This window comes from Lepisosteus oculatus, chromosome 18, assembly GCF_040954835.1.
Source record: "Lepisosteus oculatus isolate fLepOcu1 chromosome 18, fLepOcu1.hap2, whole genome shotgun sequence".
Taxonomy (NCBI): domain Eukaryota; kingdom Metazoa; phylum Chordata; class Actinopteri; order Semionotiformes; family Lepisosteidae; genus Lepisosteus; species Lepisosteus oculatus.
Window position 1 is genome coordinate 21229213 of NC_090713.1, and position 19657 is coordinate 21248869.

Below are 19657 nucleotides of genomic sequence, written 5' to 3' on the forward strand. Positions count from 1 at the left end.
AGATATAATGTATTGCACAGGTCCCTGGCAGATATTGCACATAAAAAGGTTGTAAACGGGGAAAAAGAAAAAGAAAGAGAACAGATGTAGCAGTAGATGTGTAGATGCGTTCAGAATCAGGTCCCTGTCGATGTTGCCTCTGCCCAGACGCAAGGTGGAGGCGTTGTACGGTCTGATGGCAGAGGGCCAGGTGTGCAGGTGAGCGCGCTGCGGCACGGATCCCTTCCTCACCCGGCCGTTGCTCTTCCCGCCCACTAGGCGGAGCTGATGAGCGGGCTGATCGAGTACTGCGTGGAGCTGGGCGTGGCCGGGGGCGGGGCCCCCGAGGGGGGAGGCGACGGCGCCCCACCTTCCCAGCAGCCCCCGGCGGCGGCGGCGGCGGCGCAGGCTGGTGACGGGCGGCGCGGGAAGCTGCGCAGGCAGAGCAGCGTGGTGTCCAGCCGCGTGCAGAGGCTCCACACCATCAGCTACGTGGACGACGGTAATGGGGGGGGCCGAGAGTCGGGGAGGTTTTGCTCGCGGTGGGGGATGTCGGGCGGGTCTGTGGGTGGGAGGCGCTGCGTTTACCCGCTTCTTCCCCAATCGGGGTCGCGGTGGTGGAAGGGGGGGGGAGCCGGAGCCTGTCCCAGCAAGCAGCGGGCGCGAGGTGGGGAGACGCTCACACCAGGGCCAGGTGCATGCTGGGATAGGCTCCAGCTCCTCCCCCGTGACCCTTTTCCTGGGTCAGGCGCGTGGATGGAAGACGGCTGGGGTGGGCGCGTTAGGGTGAAGGCCAGGGGTAACCACCCCCCCCACCTCCCTCTTGCTCTTGTGTGTCGCCAGGCAAGGAGATCAAGCGCCTGAAGCCCAGGAGAGCCACCTCCTTCTTCACCCGCCAGGCGCCGGCCAGCCAGCCCTCCTACAGCGCGGTGCAGGCAGCGGAGAGCCTGGAGCAGGGCTGACCGCCAGCAAACCCCCCCCTCCCCCTTGCTGCTGCGCGCCGCCCCCTGCTGTTCCGGAGACCAAACTGCGGCGCTGACTGAGAGGACAATGAACTAACCCACATAGAAACACAGGGGGGGGGAGAGAGAGTGTGGACTGACCGGGTAGAAGCGTTGACACTGGGACCAAAAGGGTTTTGGAGAGGGAACCATGACCCACGTCGTCCGTACACTGCAGTGGGCCCGTAACTGGGGCAGAACTGGCTCTTACCCGCGTGCCTGTGAACGCACGGGACGCCCTGAGACAGGAGGGGTCTTTAAAGCTACCCTTAAGCTGAAGGAAGCTCGTGTATAACCTCGGGCTCGCTGTTGGGATTTGTATCTTGAGCGTTGCTCCTAATTTGTTTGTAGTCGGCGGGGAGGGGGGTTACTGTTGTTTTTTTTCTTCTTTACATTTTCTGATTGTTTCTGAGGTGTTTTTTTGGGGGGGCCTGAGCTGGGTGGCATGGTCTCCTCCTGGCCAGAGTTAAGTGCCTTCGCCTCCCACGCTCTCTTAATCGATGAGTTCATTCATGAGCTCGTCGGGGGGTGTTTAAAGTGTTCCCTTGTTTCTTCAAGGTTAAGGGCACCTTTGAAACCCCCTCCCCCCCCGTTCGTCTCTCAGCCTCCTGGGACCAGCGGGCTGGGACGTTCCTCTCCCGGGAGGTTCTCGGGAGTGGAGTACTACAGCACAGGACCCCGTCTGTGGGTGCGGCTGTGTCTCTCCCACCCCACGGCGTTCAGGTCCACGCCTACTTTCGCACGCTGCACGGCAGTGAACTCGGGCAGGGAACGTGCTCAGATCTCTGCGACAGGACTCTGATTGACAGCCCTGTAAAAACCCTGCACTGGATCAGGCTGCTGTCCCATTGGAGTCTTATTGACAGCACTCTAAAAAGGAGAATGGGTCAGACTGTGGTGCACTGGGAGTCTGATTGGCAGCACTGTCACACCTGGAGCGGATCAGTCTGCTGTGCAGTGGGAGTCTGACTGACAGCACTGTCACACCTGGAGTGGATCAGTCTGCTGTGCACTGGGAGTCTGACTGACAGCACTGTCACACCTGGAGCGGATCAGACTGCTGCGCACTGGGAGTCTGACTGACAGCACTGTCACACCTGGAGCGGATCAGACTGCTGCGCACTGGGAGTCTGACTGACAGCACTGTCACACCTGGAGTGGATCAGACTGCTGCACACTGGGAGTCTGACAGCACTGTCACACCTGGAGCGGATCAGTCTGCTGCGCACTGGGAGTCTGACTGACAGCACTGTCACACCTGGAGCGGATCAGTCTGCTGTGCACTGGGAGTCTGACAGCACTGTCACACCTGGAGCGGATCAGTCTGCTGCGCACTGGGAGTCTGACTGACAACACTGTCACACCTGGAGCGGATCAGTCTGCTGTGCAGTGGGAGTCTGACTGACAGCACTGTCACACCTGGAGCGGATCAGTCTGCTGCGCACTGGGAGTCTGACAGCACAGTCACACCTGGAGCAGATCAGTCTGCTGCGCACTGGGAGTCTGACTGACAGCACTGTCACACCTGGAGTGGATCAGTCTGCAGTGAAATATTTCCATTCTCCAGTATCCCTGATGGGTAGAATGCCTGAGAGGTGGGATTTCCTCACCACTCGAGTGACACGTCTTGCCCCCCACATGTCTGCATCCACTGTGAGACGCAAGCCCTTCCTCTATTAAATATGAGTCTCCATCACCACTATCGAACGAGCAAGCCTGATCACGCCTACGCCCACAGGTGCCCTGTGCTGTAGTTATGACCCAGCTGCTCATCGTCCTACGTGCGTCCTTAAAAAATATATTTACAGGCAATTTTTTTTTGTTTGTTTTTACCCCTGTTTTATGCTGAATCGTAGCTCTTCCTGGAAGGGGAGGAGGGGGAAGATGTGTCTTTATTATCCAAGAGACAATCAGATCGCGTACATACAGTAAGTGCCTTGGGGCGCGCTGAAGCCCAGCTGTTGAGTCGCGCGGATCGCTGTTATTCCAAGGGAAGAGAGGAGATGGCGGTGGGGGTCTCCTGGAGGCCAGAGCTCTTAGCTTGGCCCTGGGGGAGTAGGCGGTGGCCCTGGCTGATCCGTACCCGGATGCTCCACCAGCTGCCCCCCCCTGCAGGCCACACGCCCCCCTCCCCCATCCCTGCAGTCGTTCGGTCACGCAGTCTGGCCTCCTTATCCCCCAACATTCCCAAATACCCAATAAGCCGGATTAATACCGTACGGGACAAGCACTCCCCTCCTTCCTGTCACTAATCCTTCCGTTGTTTCACTACGTTACTAAACCAAAACTCTATCCCACTTCCTCACTGTAGGGTTACTAGAATTTACACACTGCTTTATATATATTTTTTTTTTTTCCTGGTGAACTCTAAAAGTGGAAAATCTTATTAACGAGTTTTAACAGATTGTTTTTTTTAATGCGATTATTTAAAATGGCGGATGGTGAGATTATATATTGATGCCTTAAATATGCCTTACTCGGACCGCACAGAACTTCTGACTGCGTCTCTGCAGAGATCGCGGCTCGTGCTGTCCGTTTCTGTCGATGTTGCGTGTCTTTTATGACGGTCACTTCTGTTTCCCCGATCTGTTTATGTGTCTGATCTCCAGCTCTCTTTTTCTCTATCGGCTGTTTCTGTCTTTGCCACGACACCTGTCCTCCTGTCTGTCCCCGCCTGTGGTCTGCCTGAGTGATGGGATCTGTCTGTATCCCTGCCTCTGCTTCTCTAATCTTCTTCTAATCACAATCCGGTCCTGAAGGGCCCGAGACGCCACCAGGTTTTCGTTCCAGCTCAGCTCTTAACCACTTAAACCAATCAGGGGCTTGATCTGCTTGACCAGATCCTCCCAGTTCTGCAGGAGCTGGGACACCCCCGCAGGTGCGGCGCCCCCTGCAGGACGGGAGCCGCGCCACCTTGCTGTCAGGACCCGCCCTGCCCTCGCGGAGGAGCTGTGGGGCCTGTGATCCCCAGCTCCAGGATGCTGGCCAGGTGGGAGATGATGTCGGGAAAAGGGGGTCCGGAAGGCGTCGTCTCGTCTAGAGTTAAGCCCAGAGATCTAACCGAGTTCTGTTCTAATAAAAAGAGATTTTCTTTTTCCACTAAAACGTTCTTTTCCCTGTGTGCCGTTTGTTCTCAGCCTGTCGTCCTTGTGTTTGCGCTGACGCACCTGCTGGTCTTCATTAGATACCTGCATTTTATTAAACTCACAAAACCCCTTCGCATTCATCCGACTATCACGCTATTAATTGTAATTATTTATGGATAGTCTGTTTTTATAAAGCTCCTTTCCAAACCCCAGGGCGCTGTGCAACGCGCTAAGGAGAGAAAAAAAAAGGAATCTTGTTACTGTGAAGTAAATGAAGGGTTTGCAAAGGAAGAAGTAAAAAGTTTATTCCAGGCTGAAAAGAGAAGTAAGGAAACAACGTTTCGGCTGTGGAGCCTTCTTTGGGTGTGAAACGTTGCGCTTCCTTTCTTCTCTCCCCAGCAGGGAATAAACCTGTACTTGTTCCTTTGCAGCCCACGCCTATTGGCGCAGCCCCCTGCTTGAACTGACGAAGGGTTTGGTTGTGTCCCCGAGGGCTGGGCTGGAACGCAAGCCTGCAGGTGTAGGGGGGGTCACCAGGCACGGGACGGGGAACCCCTGCTCTTAGATAAGAGAAAAGATCACTTCATTGGCCATGAATAGTTTCTTGCATTAGGAATTTGTCTCTTTGCAGACCCCAGCTTGCTCTCCATGAGACACACAGACAGGGAGAGAAGCTGGGGGTCAGAGCGCAGGGTCAGCCATTTATACAGCACCCCTTGAGTAGTTGGGGTGAAAGGCCTTGCTCAGGGGCCCAGCGGAGTGGGATTCCTCTGCCGGCCGCGGGATTTGAACCGTCAACCTCCCAGCCAGAGGCACAGATCCTCAGCCACCGCTCCGCAGACCCGGGCACGAGCAGGTCCGGGCACAGGGTTATTCTGCTGTGTGTTGCTCTTCTGATCTTAATTGGTTAATTGGCCCGAGTGTCTGGGTGAGAGGTCCGATCGACCATGTCTGTAGGCCTTTGGGGATCAGCTGCTGGCAGCCGAGCGCTTGTTCCCCAGGGGCAACAAGATCCCATCCCACCGGGATCGGCTTGGAGTTTCCCCGGAAATGAAGCCTGGAATCTCCAGGAATGGGCCCGGGAACACTCAGGGAGACAGTTGATGTAAAGACTCATTTTCCTCAAGGGACAACCCTCCTGTGGACCTGAGCGTTAGGTTTTTCCAAAGGGACTTCAGAGATACAGAAGGGTGGTAAGTTTAACGGTATAAAGATAGGGCATTGTTTTCAGCACATATGGCATAATGTCTAGTAATGTCATAAATGTTTTGCACGAATGGGATCAGGATTATCGAGAACAGGAAACTGCAATGGTCTGTATCACATTTGTACATCACCGCTGGGATAAGAAGGCATTCTAATAGTTTTAGAAAGTTTTGACATTATTTAAATTACGTGTGGAGTCCGTTAGTCGTCGATGTTAAGCCAAATCACTTATGTAAAAAAAAAAAAGGATGTATTTGAAAAGACATCAATTGCAAAAATCTTTTTTCCCCCCTGTAAAGCGCTCTGGGAAGCCACTTTTAAAATCGCTATATGGAATAAAGCGCATTATTACCAATAATTATAGAAGCTGAAAATGACGCTTTTTACATAACCGGCCAATAAGGTGGGAGACGGAGACGGGGCGCCTCCGGATGACGTCACCAATGGCTGTGCCCCCTCCCTTCGGTGCGTAGTACGCAGGTTCTGACGCGTCACCCTCCTCCCGGAATCTCTCCCGGTCCGGTCCCTTTTTTCCGGGTCCCTGACGGTTGCTCGCGCGAGTTTCTGGCTCGGTACCGCCACCGCCGGCCGAGATGGACTCGGACCCCGCCGCCGAGGCCGCAGCGGGCCGCCAGCGCCGGGTTCACGGGATGCTGAAGCTGTACTACGGGCTGAACGAGGAAGGCAAACCCGGGGAGAGGTGCGAGTCGCTGGATCCCTGCGACATCAACGGGCCGCACTTCGACCCGGAGGTCTATCTCAACAAGGTAATAATAATAATAATAATAATAATAATTAATAATGGAGCTGGTAGTGTTCACACCGTGACTGTCGGAGAGTAGAGATTGTCTTTATTCTATCCCCAAAGGCGGCCTTGTTTTGCAGCAGCAGGCGGGGGAGGAACTGGAATTCGCGGTGTATTAGGATGGCGATGATCAGGGATCAATAATATTACATTAACTAGTGTATTAGAATGCACCAGCTGTCCTCCTGGTGTGACAGGACTGGACCTGAACCACTGGACCAGCTGTCCTCCTGGTCTAACAGGACTGGACCTGAACCACCGGACCAGCTGTCCTCCTGGTGTGACAGGACTGGACCTGAACCACTGGACCAGCTGTCCTCCTGGTCTGACAGGACCGGACCTGAACCACTGGACCAGCTGTCCTCCTGGACTGACAGGACCGGACCTGAACCACTGGACCAGCTGTCCTCCTGGACTGATGGGACTGGATCTGACCCACCGGACCAGCTGTCCTCCTGGTCTAACAGGACTGGACCTGAACCACCGGATCAGCTGTCCTCCTGGTCTGACAGGACTGGACCTGAACCACTGGACCAGCTGTCCTCCTGGTGTGATGGGACTGGACCTGAACCACTGGACCAGCTGTCCTCCTGGTCTGACAGGACTGGACCTGAACCACTGGACCAGCTGTCCTCCTGGTCTGACAGGACTGGACCTGAACCACCGGACCAGCTGTCCTCCTGGTGTGACGGGACTGGACCTGAATCACTGGATCAGCTGTTCTCCTGGTCTAACTGACTGGACCTGAACCACTGGACCAGCTGTCCTCCTGGTCTGACAGGACTGGACCTGAACCACTGGACCAGCTGTCCTGCTCTTGTGACAGGACTGGACCTGAACTGCCAGCCCAGCCTAGTTACCCCCTATGTGTGTTTCAGCTGAGGAAGGAGTGCTCCCTGTCCGAGCTGATGGACCAGGAGGCCTGCATGGTGAAGCAGATCCGAGCCCTGGACAGCGACATGCAGACCCTGGTCTACGAGAACTACAACAAGTTCATCTCTGCTACAGGTCAGCGGGGGCAGAGGAGGGGAGGGGGGGATCTGAATTGAGAACCGGGGGGGGGGTGTTTTGGGGGTATGATCAGCATTTTCCTTCGTCCTCTGCCCCAGACACCATCCGGAAGATGAAGAACGACTTTAAGAAGATGGAGGACGAGATGGACTGCCTGGCCGCCAACATGGCCGCCATCACGGAGTTCAGCGCCCGCATCAGCGGCACCCTGCAGGACCAGCACGTGCAGATCACCAAGCTGTCCGGTACCGTCTCACTCTCCCCGGCCGTCTCACTCCTGCTGCACTGCGCAGTACACAGTACGCTGTCTCACTCCTGCTGCAGTAAGGTCACTCCTGCTGCAGTCCGGTCACACAGCCTCACTGTCTCCCCGGTGACCTGTCTCTCTCCCCCAGGGGTCCACACCCTGCTGCAGTCCGGTCACACAGCCTCACTGTCTCCCCGGTGACCTGTCTCTCTCCCCCAGGGGTCCACACCCTGCTGCAGTCCGGTCACACAGCCTCGCTGTCTCCCCGGTGACCTGTCTCTCTCCCCCAGGGGTCCACACCCTGCTGCAGTCCGGTCACACAGCCTCCCTGTCTCCCCGGTGACCTGTCTCTCTCCCCCAGGGGTCCACACCCTGCTGCAGTCCGGTCACACAGCCTCACTGTCTCCCCGGTGACCTGTCTCTCTCCCCCAGGGGTCCACACCCTGCTGCAGTCCGGTCACACAGCCTCGCTGTCTCCCCGGTGACCTGTCTCTCTCCCCCAGGGGTCCACACCCTGCTGCAGTCCGGTCACACAGCCTCGCTGTCTCCCCGGTGACCTGTCTCTCTCCCCCAGGGGTCCACACCCTGCTGCAGTCCGGTCACACAGCCTCGCTGTCTCCCCGGTGAGCTGTCTCTCTCCCCCAGGGGTCCACACCCTGCTGCAGTCCGGTCACACAGCCTCGCTGTCTCCCCGGTGACCTGTCTCTCTCCCCCAGGGGTCCACACCCTGCTGCAGTCCGGTCACACAGCCTCGCTGTCTCCCCGGTGACCTGTCTCTCTCCCCCAGGGGTCCACACCCTGCTGCAGTCCGGTCACACAGCCTCGCTGTCTCCCCGGTGACCTGTCTCTCTCCCCCAGGGGTCCACACCCTGCTGCAGTCCGGTCACACAGCCTCGCTGTCTCCCCGGTGACCTGTCTCTCTCCCCCAGGGGTCCACACCCTGCTGCAGTCCGGTCACACAGCCTCGCTGTCTCCCCGGTGACCTGTCTCTCTCCCCCAGGGGTCCACACCCTGCTGCAGTCCGGTCACACAGCCTCGCTGTCTCCCCGGTGACCTGTCTCTCTCCCCCAGGGGTCCACACCCTGCTGCAGTCCGGTCACACAGCCTCGCTGTCTCCCCGGTGACCTGTCTCTCTCCCCCAGGGGTCCACACCCTGCTGCAGTCCGGTCACACAGCCTCGCTGTCTCCCCGGTGACCTGTCTCTCTCCCCCAGGGGTCCACACCCTGCTGCAGTCCGGTCACACAGCCTCGCTGTCTCCCCGGTGACCTGTCTCTCTCCCCCAGGGGTCCACACCCTGCTGCAGTCCGGTCACACAGCCTCGCTGTCTCCCCGGTGACCTGTCTCTCTCCCCCAGGGGTCCACACCCTGCTGCAGTCCGGTCACACAGCCTCGCTGTCTCCCCGGTGACCTGTCTCTCTCCCCCAGGGGTCCACTCCCTGCTGCAGTCCGGTCACACAGCCTCGCTGTCTCCCCGGTGACCTGTCTCTCTCCCCCAGGGGTCCACACCCTGCTGCAGTCCGGTCACACAGCCTCGCTGTCTCCCCGGTGACCTGTCTCTCTCCCCCAGGGGTCCACACCCTGCTGCAGTCCGGTCACACAGCCTCCCTGTCTCCCCGGTGACCTGTCTCTCTCCCCCAGGGGTCCACACCCTGCTGCAGTCCGGTCACACAGCCTCGCTGTCTCCCGGGTGACCTGTCTCTCTCCCCCAGGGGTCCACACCCTGCTGCAGTCCGGTCACACAGCCTCACTGTCTCCCCGGTGACCTGTCTCTCTCCCCCAGGGGTCCACACCCTGCTGCAGTCCGGTCACACAGCCTCACTGTCTCCCCGGTGACCTGTCTCTCTCCCCCAGGGGTCCACACCCTGCTGCAGTCCGGTCACACAGCCTCACTGTCTCCCCGGTGACCTGTCTCTCTCCCCCAGGGGTCCACACCCTGCTGCAGTCCGGTCACACAGCCTCACTGTCTCCCCGGTGACCTGTCTCTCTCCCCCAGGGGTCCACACCCTGCTGCAGTCCGGTCACACAGCCTCGCTGTCTCCCCGGTGACCTGTCTCTCTCCCCCAGGGGTCCACACCCTGCTGCAGTCCGGTCACACAGCCTCGCTGTCTCCCCGGTGACCTGTCTCTCTCCCCCAGGGGTCCACACCCTGCTGCAGTCCGGTCACACAGCCTCGCTGTCTCCCCGGTGACCTGTCTCTCTCCCCCAGGGGTCCACACCCTGCTGCAGTCCGGTCACACAGCCTCGCTGTCTCCCCGGTGACCTGTCTCTCTCCCCCAGGGGTCCACACCCTGCTGCAGTCCGGTCACACAGCCTCGCTGTCTCCCCGGTGACCTGTCTCTCTCCCCCAGGGGTCCACACCCTGCTGCAGTCCGGTCACACAGCCTCACTGTCTCCCCGGTGACCTGTCTCTCTCCCCCAGGGGTCCACACCCTGCTGCAGTCCGGTCACACAGCCTCACTGTCTCCCCGGTGACCTGTCTCTCTCCCCCAGGGGTCCACACCCTGCTGCAGTCCGGTCACACAGCCTCCCTGTCTCCCCGGTGACCCGTCTCTCTCCCCCAGGGGTCCACACCCTGCTGCAGTCCGGTCACACAGCCTCCCTGTCTCCCCGGTGACCCGTCTCTCTCCCCCAGGGGTCCACACCCTGCTGCAGTCCGGTCACACAGCCTCACTGTCTCCCGGGTGACCCGTCTCTCTCCCCCAGGGGTCCACACCCTGCTGCAGTCCGGTCACACAGCCTCACTGTCTCCCCGGTGACCCGTCTCTCTCCCCCAGGGGTCCACACCCTGCTGCAGTCCGGTCACACAGCCTCACTGTCTCCCCGGTGACCCGTCTCTCTCCCCCAGGGGTCCACACCCTGCTGCAGTCCGGTCACACAGCCTCACTGTCTCCCCGGTGACCTGTCTCTCTCCCCCAGGGGTCCACACCCTATTGCAGTCCGGTCACACAGCCTCGCTGTCTCCCCGGTGACCTGTCTCTCTCCCCCAGGGGTCCACACCCTGCTGCAGTCCGGTCACACAGCCTCGCTGTCTCCCCGGTGACCTGTCTCTCTCCCCCAGGGGTCCACACCCTGCTGCAGTCCGGTCACACAGCCTCGCTGTCTCCCCGGTGACCTGTCTCTCTCCCCCAGGGGTCCACACCCTGCTGCAGTCCGGTCACACAGCCTCGCTGTCTCCCCGGTGACCTGTCTCTCTCCCCCAGGGGTCCACACCCTGCTGCAGTCCGGTCACACAGCCTCGCTGTCTCCCCGGTGACCTGTCTCTCTCCCCCAGGGGTCCACACCCTGCTGCAGTCCGGTCACACAGCCTCCCTGTCTCCCCGGTGACCTGTCTCTCTCCCCCAGGGGTCCACACCCTGCTGCAGTCCGGTCACACAGCCTCACTGTCTCCCCGGTGACCTGTCTCTCTCCCCCAGGGGTCCACACCCTGCTGCAGTCCGGTCACACAGCCTCACTGTCTCCCCGGTGACCTGTCTCTCTCCCCCAGGGGTCCACACCCTGCTGCAGTCCGGTCACACAGCCTCGCTGTCTCCCCGGTGACCCGTCTCTCTCCCCCAGGGGTCCACACCCTGCTGCAGTCCGGTCACACAGCCTCGCTGTCTCCCCGGTGACCCGTCTCTCTCCCCCAGGGGTCCACACCCTGCTGCAGTCCGGTCACACAGCCTCGCTGTCTCCCCGGTGACCCGTCTCTCTCCCCCAGGGGTCCACACCCTGCTGCAGTCCGGTCACACAGCCTCGCTGTCTCCCCGGTGACCTGTCTCTCTCCCCCAGGGGTCCACACCCTGCTGCAGTCCGGTCACACAGCCTCGCTGTCTCCCCGGTGACCTGTCTCTCTCCCCCAGGGGTCCACACCCTGCTGCAGTCCGGTCACACAGCCTCGCTGTCTCCCCGGTGACCTGTCTCTCTCCCCCAGGGGTCCACACCCTGCTGCAGTCCGGTCACACAGCCTCACTGTCTCCCCGGTGACCTGTCTCTCTCCCCCAGGGGTCCACACCCTGCTGCAGTCCGGTCACACAGCCTCACTGTCTCCCCGGTGACCTGTCTCTCTCCCCCAGGGGTCCACACCCTGCTGCAGTCCGGTCACACAGCCTCGCTGTCTCCCCGGTGACCTGTCTCTCTCCCCCAGGGGTCCACACCCTGCTGCAGTCCGGTCACACAGCCTCACTGTCTCCCCGGTGACCTGTCTCTCTCCCCCAGGGGTCCACACCCTGCCTCACTGTCTCCCCGGTGACCTGTCTCTCTCCCCCAGGGGTCCACACCCTGCTGCAGTCCGGTCACACAGCCTCACTCTCTCCCCGGTGACCTGTCTCTCTCCCCCAGAGGTCCACACCCTGCTGCAGTCCGGTCACACAGCCTCGCTGTCTCCCCGGTGACCTGTCTCTCTCCCCCAGGGGTCCACACCCTGCTGCAGTCCGGTCACACAGCCTCACTGTCTCCCCGGTGACCTGTCTCTCTCCCCCAGGGGTCCACACCCTGCTGCAGTCCGGTCACACAGCCTCACTGTCTCCCCGGTGACCTGTCTCTCTCCCCCAGGGGTCCACACCCTGCTGCAGTCCGGTCACACAGCCTCACTGTCTCCCCGGTGACCTGTCTCTCTCCCCCAGGGGTCCACACCCTGCTGCAGTCCGGTCACACAGCCTCACTGTCTCCCCGGTGACCTGTCTCTCTCCCCCAGGGGTCCACACCCTGCTGCAGTCCGGTCACACAGCCTCACTCTCTCCCCGGTGACCTGTCTCTCTCCCCCAGGGGTCCACACCCTGCTGCAGTCCGGTCACACAGCCTCGCTGTCTCCCCGGTGACCTGTCTCTCTCCCCCAGGGGTCCACACCCTGCTGCAGTCCGGTCACACAGCCTCACTGTCTCCCCGGTGACCTGTCTCTCTCCCCCAGGGGTCCACACCCTGCTGCAGTCCGGTCACACAGCCTCACTGTCTCCCCGGTGACCTGTCTCTCTCCCCCAGGGGTCCACACCCTGCTGCAGTCCGGTCACACAGCCTCCCTGTCTCCCCGGTGACCTGTCTCTCTCCCCCAGGGGTCCACACCCTGCTGCAGTCCGGTCACACAGCCTCACTGTCTCCCCGGTGACCTGTCTCTCTCCCCCAGGGGTCCACACCCTGCTGCAGTCCGGTCACACAGCCTCGCTGTCTCCCCGGTGACCTGTCTCTCTCCCCCAGGGGTCCACACCCTGCTGCAGTCCGGTCACACAGCCTCACTGTCTCCCCGGTGACCTGTCTCTCTCCCCCAGGGGTCCACACCCTGCTGCGGAAGCTGCAGTTCCTGTTCGAGCTGCCCGCCAGACTCAACAAGTGTGTGGAGCTGCAGGCCCACTCGCAGGCCGTGGCCTACTACAGCAAGGCCCGCAGCGTGCTGCGCCAGTACCAGCACATGCCCTCCTTCCGCGGCATCCAGGAGGACTGCCAGCTCATCGTGGCCCAGCTGGCCGAGCGCCTGCGCCAGAGATTCAGGTACCCCCACCCCCCTTCCGCTCAACAGCGCCACCTGCTGGCCCCCGGCTGACTCGCGCACAAAGTCAGATGACTCTCGGATCTCCTGAAGCTCCGTCGTGCTGTCTCCTCTGGCGGAGGTGGAGTCGGTCTGTGTTGTATCGCTGAAAAGGGACTGGACGCAAGGCAGGACACACCCTGGACGGGACGCCAGCCCACCACAGGACACGCGCAAAAACAGAGACACAGAGACACAGAGACACAGAGACACAGAGACACAGAGACACAGAGACACAGAGACAAACACACACACACACATTCATGCACTCCAGGGCCAGTTTTCCCAAAAAGCCAGTTAACTTCCCTGCATGTCTGTGGACTGTGGGAGGAAACTGGAGCACCTGTAGGAGAACATGCAAACTCCACACAGACAGCACACCTGGTCCTGTTGTGACCCAAGGCCCCAACTCCGATCACAACCTGTGTGCCCCCCCCGCCCCTGCACAATTCTTTAACGATACGAACACAGCTCCGTCTCCGGGCTCCGTCTCGAACGGCACCGAGCCGCTTTGCCCAAGACGGGTCCGTGTGTGAGCGGTGTGGCCGAGCGCTGATGGCGTCTCGCGTTCTCTCGCAGGGACGGGGGCTCCAGCGCCCAGGACCTGTCCGAGTGCGTGGAGCTGCTGCTCAAGCTGGACGAGCCCGCCGAGGAGCTCTGCGACAAGTTCCTCGGCCACGCCCACTCCCGCCTGGAGGCGGACCTGGCCGGGATGGAGGCGGAGCTTGGGGGCCCCGCCCCCGAGCCCGCCCACTCCCCCGCGGTCTCCGCCCCCTCCGACATCCTGGAGTTCATCGACCGGGGCTGCAACGAGTTTGTCAGCAGCCTCTGCCTGGTCATCGCTTCCTACCAGGAGCTGTTCATCAGCCGGCCACAAGAGGGCGCCCTGGCCTCCAAGGACATCCCCCGGATGGCCAGCGGGAAGCTCCTGGCCTTCGTGGAGGAGCTGTGCGACCGCTACTTCGCCCTGGTGGAGCGCCGCATCCAGGAGGAGAAGGGGGTGGGCGACAACTCCCTCCTGGTGCGGGCCCTGGACCGTTTCCACCGCCGCCTGCAGGCCGTGTCCAAGCTGCTGCCGGGCTCGGCGGTGCCGGCGCGGGGCACGGAGATCGTGGTGAGGGCGGCCCGCGCCCGGCTGCAGCAGTACCTCTCCGCCCTGCAGAGCTTCTACCTGCACAGCCTGACGGACGTGCGTCAGGCCCTGGCGGCGCCCCGGCTCTCCGGCGGGGCGGGGGGCGCGGCGGCCGGCGGGGGGAAGGACGGCCCCGGCCTGCCCGAGCTCCTGGCCAGCCTCTCGGCCTCCATCCTCAACCAGATCAAGGCGGTGCTGGCCTCCGTGCACCTGTTCACCGCCAAGGACATCACCTTCTCCAGCAAGCCCTACTTCAAGGTGGGGCCCGCCTTCCTGCTGCCCCTCGCCCTCCCTCCCCTCCGATCGCTTTCCTGCCAGCCTGATTCTCCATTGCTCTCCTCTGCCTCTCACCTCCTCCGTGTCCCTCTCCCTCTCTTCCTCCATCTCCTTCTCTCTGCCCCTCTCCCTCCCTCACCTCCGATCGCTTTCCTGCCAGCCTGATTCTCCATTGCTCTCCTCTGCCTCTCACCTCCTCCGTGTCCCTCACCCTCTCTTCCTCCATCTCCTTCTCTCTGCTCCTCTCCCTCCCTCACCTCCGATCGCTTTCCTGCCAGCCTGATTCTCCATTTCTCTCCTCTGCCTCTCACCTCCTCTGTGTCCCTCTCCCTCTCTTTCTCCATCTCTCTGCCCCTCTCTCCATCTCCTTCTCTCTGCCCCTCTCCCTCCCTCCCCTCCGATCACTTTCCTGCCAGCCTGATTCTCCATTGCTCTCCTCTGCCTCTCACCTCCTCCGTGTCCCTCTCCCTCTCTTTCTCCATCTCTCTGCCCCTCTCTTTCTCCATCTCCTTCTCTCTGCCCCTCTCCCTCCCTCACCTCCGATCGCTTTCCTGCCAGCCTGATTCTCCATTGCTCTCCTCTGCCTCTCACCTCCTCCGTGTCCCTCACCCTCTCTTTCTCCATCTCTCTGCCCCTCTCTTCCTCCATCTCCTTCTCTCTGCCCCTCTCCCTCCCTCACCTCCGATCGCTTTCCTGCCAGCCTGATTCTCCATTTCCCTCCTCTGCCCTCCTCTGCCTCTCACCTCCTCAGTGTCCCTCTCCATCTCTCTGTTCCTCTCTTTCTCCATCTCCATCTCCTGATTCTGCCATCCTGTTGCCTCTTTTTCCCTCCCCCTCCCCCTCTCCATCTCTCCTCTGCCTCTCACCTCCTCCGTGTCCCTCTCCCTCTCTTCCTCCATCTCCTTCTCTCTGCCCCTCTCCGTCTCAGTCTCTCCCCCTTTTTCTCTCTCCCTCTCCACCTCCTTTGCTGTTTCTCTCCTCCTCCATCTCTCTTCCTCTCCCTCTCTCTAATTCACTCCCTCCCCCTCTCCCCTTCTCCCTCTCCAGCTCTCCAACTCACCGCCTCTATCTCTCCCTCTCCCTCCTCTCTCTCCTCTCTCCATTCCCCCCCCGTCTCCTCTCCTCAGGGGGAGTTCTGCAGCCAGGGGGTCCGCGAGGGCCTGATCGTCCGTTTCATCCAGTTCGTGTGCCAGTCGTCCCGCCAGTTCTGCGAGACGGCGGGGGACCGGGGCGGCGCCACGCCCCCCTCCCTCCTGCTGCTGCTGTCCCGCCTCTGCCTGGACTACGAGACGTCCACCATCTCCTACATCCTGACCCTGACGGACGAGCAGTTCCTGGTGCAGGTAAGGCGCGCCCGCCCGCCCGCCTGCCCGGCTGCGCAGCAGTGGGGGGCTCGGCTCAGGCGGTCTCTCCCTCTCCCCCTCCTCCCCCCAGCACCACGCCCCCGTGACCGCCGTCACGGCGCTGTGCGCGGAGGCCCGCGGGGCGGCCCAGAAGCTGCTGAACCACTACGTGAAGGTGCAGGGCCTGATCGTCTCCCAGATGCTGCGCAAGAGCGTGGAGACGCGTGACTGGGTCAACACCATCGAGCCGCGCAACGTGCGCGCCGTCATGAAGAGGGTGGTGGAGGACACCACCTCCATCGACGTGCAGGTAGAGAGGCCACCTTTCTACCACCTGTCTCTCTCTCTCTCCCTTCGTCTGTCTCTCTCCCTCTCCAGGTGGGGCTGCTGTATGAGGAGGGGGGTGAGGTGACCCCAGTACTGGTGTAACTGTCTCTCTCTCCCTCTCCAGGTGGGGCTGCTGTATGAGGAGGGGGGTGAGGTGACCCCTGTACTGGTGTAACTGTCTCTCTCTCTCTCTCCAGGTGGGGCTGCTGTATGAGGAGGGGGCGAGGAAGGCTCACAGCAGTGACTCCAGTAAGAGGACCTTCTCGGTGTACAGCAGCTCTCGACAGCAGGCGCGCTACGCCCCCAGCTACACCCCCAGGTGCCTCTACTGCAACACAACGGCGCACACACTCACCGCCACACAACCGCACCCCGTGACCCGCACAACAAGTTTCGGCAGTCAGGCTTATCCGAGAGAGGGAGAGCGCCCCCTACAGGGAGGGGTGGGGGGAGAATATGTGTTCAACATTGAAAACAACTGAAAGTTTATTTGGAGATCGCCTTTCCTACCAGTGGGTGAAAGGTCACGCCCGGCTTTAATCTGGGCCTGTAACTGTTCCTTCGAACCCGGTTTCTCCGCTGCTGAAGAGCTCTTGGAGCTGGGGGGGTGACCGGGTTGGGCCTGTTTTCTCTCCTGCAGTGCGCCTATGGACACTAACCTGCTGAGCAACATCCAGAAACTCTTCTCTGACCGGATCGACATCTTCAGCCCGGTGGAGTTCAACAAGGTGAGCTGGGGGGGGGGGGGGACCACCCAGCGGTCACAACAAAGAGGTTTATGCAGATGTGGGGGTTCGGTGAGCGATGGCATCAGCGGATACTGATCAGGAGTCTCTGGTGGGGGGGATGGGGGTCACACAGGCAGTCAGGGGCTCGACCCGGGAACCTCCCGGTCTAACAGGACTGGACCTGAACCACTGGACCAGCTGTCCTCCCAGTCTGACAAGACTGGACCTAAACCACTGGACCAGCTGTCCTTCCGGTCTGACAATTCTGGACCTGAACCACTGGACCAGCTGTCCTCCTGGTGTGACAGGACTGGACCTGAACCACTGGACCAGCTGTCCTCCCAGTCTGACAAGACTGGACCTGAACCACCGGACCAGCTGTCCTCCTGGTCTAACAGGACTGGACCTGAACCACTGGACCAGCTGTCCTCTTGGTGTGACAGGACTGGACCTGAACCACTGGACCAGCTGTCCTCCTGGTGTGACAGGACTGGACCTGAACCACTGGACCAGCTGTCCTCCCGGTCTAACAGGACTGGACTTGAACCACTGGACCAGCTGTCCTCCCGGTCTGACAAGACTGGACCTAAACCACTGGACCAGCTGTCCTCCTGGTCTGACAAGACTTGACCTGAACCACTGGACCAGCTGTCCTCCCAGTCTGACAAGACTGGACCAGCTGTCCTCCTGGTGTGACAGGACTGGACCTGAACCACTGGACCAGCTGTCCCCCTGGTCTAACAAGACTGGACCTTGACAACTGGACCAGCTGTCCCCCTGGTCTAACAAGACTGGACCAGAACTGGGCCAGAACCAGTTGACCAGCTGCCACAATTTCCCGCAGGTCTCCGTGCTCACCGGCATCATCAAGATCAGCCTGAAGACGTTCCTGGAGTGCGTCCGCCTGCGCACCTTCGGCCGCTACGGGCTGCAGCAGATCCAGGTGGACTGCCACTACCTGCAGCTCTACCTGTGGCGCTTCGTGTCCGACGAGAACCTGGTCCACTTCCTGCTGGACGAGATCGTGGGCAGCGCCGCCCACCGCTGCGTCGACCCCGCCCCCATGGAGCAGAGCGTCATCGAGGTCATCTGCGAGAGGGGTTAAAGGTCGGCGGGGTCGGAGGGCGATGGGGGTGGGGGTGGGGTGAAAGGGTCACCTGGGAGCGAGGTCGGAGATGGGCGTGGCGTGAGAGAGCTGTCTGACCTGACCTGGGTCCCTTTGCCCTCTCCTCTGCCCCTGTGTGCAACAGGGCTGTCCTGTCCTGGTCCAGGAGGGGGCGCTGTGTCTGCAGCAGGGGTGTCCAGTCCTGGTCCTGGAGGGGTCAGTGTGTCTGCAGCAGGGCTGTCCTGTCCTGGTCCAGGAGGGGGCGCTGTGTCTGCAGCAGGGCTGTCCTGTCCTGGTCCAGGAGGGGGCGCTGTGTCTGCAGCAGGGCTGTCCTGTCCTGGTCCAGGAGGGGGTGTTGTGTCTGCAGCAGAGGTGTCCAGTCCTGGTCCAGGAGGGGTCAGTGTGTTTGCAGCAGGGGTGTCCAGTCCTGTTCCAGGATGGGGTGTTGTGTCTGCAGCAGGGGTGTCCAGTCCTGGTCCAGGATGGGGCATTGTGTCTACAGCAGGGGTGTCCAGTCCTGGTCCAGGATGGGGCGTTGTGTCTGCAGCAGGGGTGTCCAGTCCTGGTCCTGTGAGCAAGGGAACTGGACTCTGGTCCCTGAGAATTCTGTGCTGACCTGTACGAACAGGCAACTTTCTCCTGCGGTCGGCAGGCTCTGGAAAGTGTTGACCTGCCTCCTGCTGACACATACAGCACAGTCCAGCCACATGTCCTTCCTGTGGCCCATCGCTGAAGACAAAATCCCATATCCGTGGAACAACCTGGAAGTGAATGATGTAGGAAGGGGTCTAATGCAGTGGAACTGTGGTTTTGCCTTTCAGACATGTCTGTCTCTCTCTCTCTGGGTGAGTAGTGCCTGTGCCTGTGTCTGTCATCAGCTGTAAATAAACCTATTTAAGTGCACTGCAGGGAGGAGCGTGGTCATTCATTACAGTGGAACTTTGTCTCTTCATGTGGCAGCTCTGGGAGGTTCGGGAATGCTGGGCCTAGTCCGTACTGGGATGGGATCTCCTTCACAGGAGAACAACCACTTTGCTGGTAGCTGTGGTGTGTTGGTGAACCTGTAGGGGGCGGTCTTCCCCCCCCTGGACCAGAATTTCCCACATCAGAGCTCCTCTATTCTGCAGAAGGTTTCTGTCTTTCTTATGCGACACGAGACGGAAGTCCTGAACAGGAGGGGGTCTTAACCTTGGGCTCGACCAATGTGGTCTCCCTGAAGTTCCACCTTAATGTGCCTGGTGAAGCACCTTCATCTGCTGTGCAGTGGGGCCGCTGGTGTAGAATGAACACTGTGCGTCTCCCAGGTGGGGCTGCTGGGGCAGAATGATCACTGTGCGTCTCCCAGGTGGGGCTGCTGGGGCAGAATGATCACTGTGCGTCTCCCAGGTGGGGGCTGCTGGTGTAGAATGAACACTGTGCGTCTCCCAGGTGGGGCTGCTGGGGCAGAATGATCACTGTGCGTCTCCCAGGTGGGGGCTGCTGGTGCAGAATGAGCACTGTGCGTCTCCCAGGTGGGGCTGCTGGGGCAGAATGATCACTGTGCGTCTCCCAGGTGGGGGCTGCTGGTGTAGAATGAACACTGTGCGTCTCCCAGGTGGGGCTGCTGGTGCAGAATGATCACTGTGCGTCTCCCAGGTGGGGGCCGCTGGTGCAGAATGAGCACTGTGCGTCTCCCAGGTGGGGGCTGCTGGTGCAGAATGATCACTGTGCGTCTCCCAGGTGGGGGCCGCTGGTGCAGAATGAGCACTGTGCGTCTCCCAGGTGGGGGCTGCTGGTGCAGAATGATCACTGTGTGTCTCCCAGGTGGGGGCTGCTGGTGCAGAATGAGCGCTGTGCGTCTCCCAGGTGGGGGCTGCTGGTGCAGAATGAGCGCTGTGCGTCTCCCAGGTGGGGGCTGCTGGTGCAGAATGATC

The 19657-nt window shown here is 60.8% G+C and overlaps 2 protein-coding genes across 3 annotated transcripts in view; both read left to right on the forward strand.

Annotated features, from left to right (window-relative positions):
- Positions 1-4085, forward strand: part of frmd8 (FERM domain containing 8) — an 11263-nt gene extending 7178 nt beyond the window's left edge. The window contains exons 8-10 of the mRNA XM_069180355.1: positions 148-190; positions 259-481; positions 823-4085. Coding sequence (XP_069036456.1) covers positions 148-190; positions 259-481; positions 823-941 — 385 coding nt within the window. The 3' untranslated portion in view covers positions 942-4085. The remainder of the gene's footprint in view (positions 1-147; positions 191-258; positions 482-822) is intronic.
- Positions 4086-5732: 1647 nt separating this feature from the next.
- vps51 (VPS51 subunit of GARP complex) lies at positions 5733-18647 on the forward strand. 2 transcript variants are annotated; one of them, XM_069180339.1, is made up of 11 exons: positions 5734-6039; positions 6956-7085; positions 7187-7333; positions 12577-12796; positions 13413-14223; positions 15369-15584; positions 15676-15894; positions 16109-16230; positions 16552-16639; positions 17484-17746; positions 17977-18647. In XM_069180339.1, exons 1-10 carry the CDS (start codon positions 5866-5868, stop codon positions 17742-17744), a joined length of 2388 nt encoding a protein of 795 aa, XP_069036440.1. In that variant the 5' UTR covers positions 5734-5865; the 3' UTR covers positions 17745-17746; positions 17977-18647. The 2 variants fall into 2 exon arrangements, with proteins under 2 accessions (XP_069036441.1, XP_069036440.1); XM_069180340.1 differs by lacking the exons at positions 16109-16230; positions 16552-16639; positions 17484-17746; positions 17977-18647 and adding an exon at positions 15963-16096 and having other exon boundaries at positions 5733-6039.
- Positions 18648-19657: the final 1010 nt, after the last annotated feature.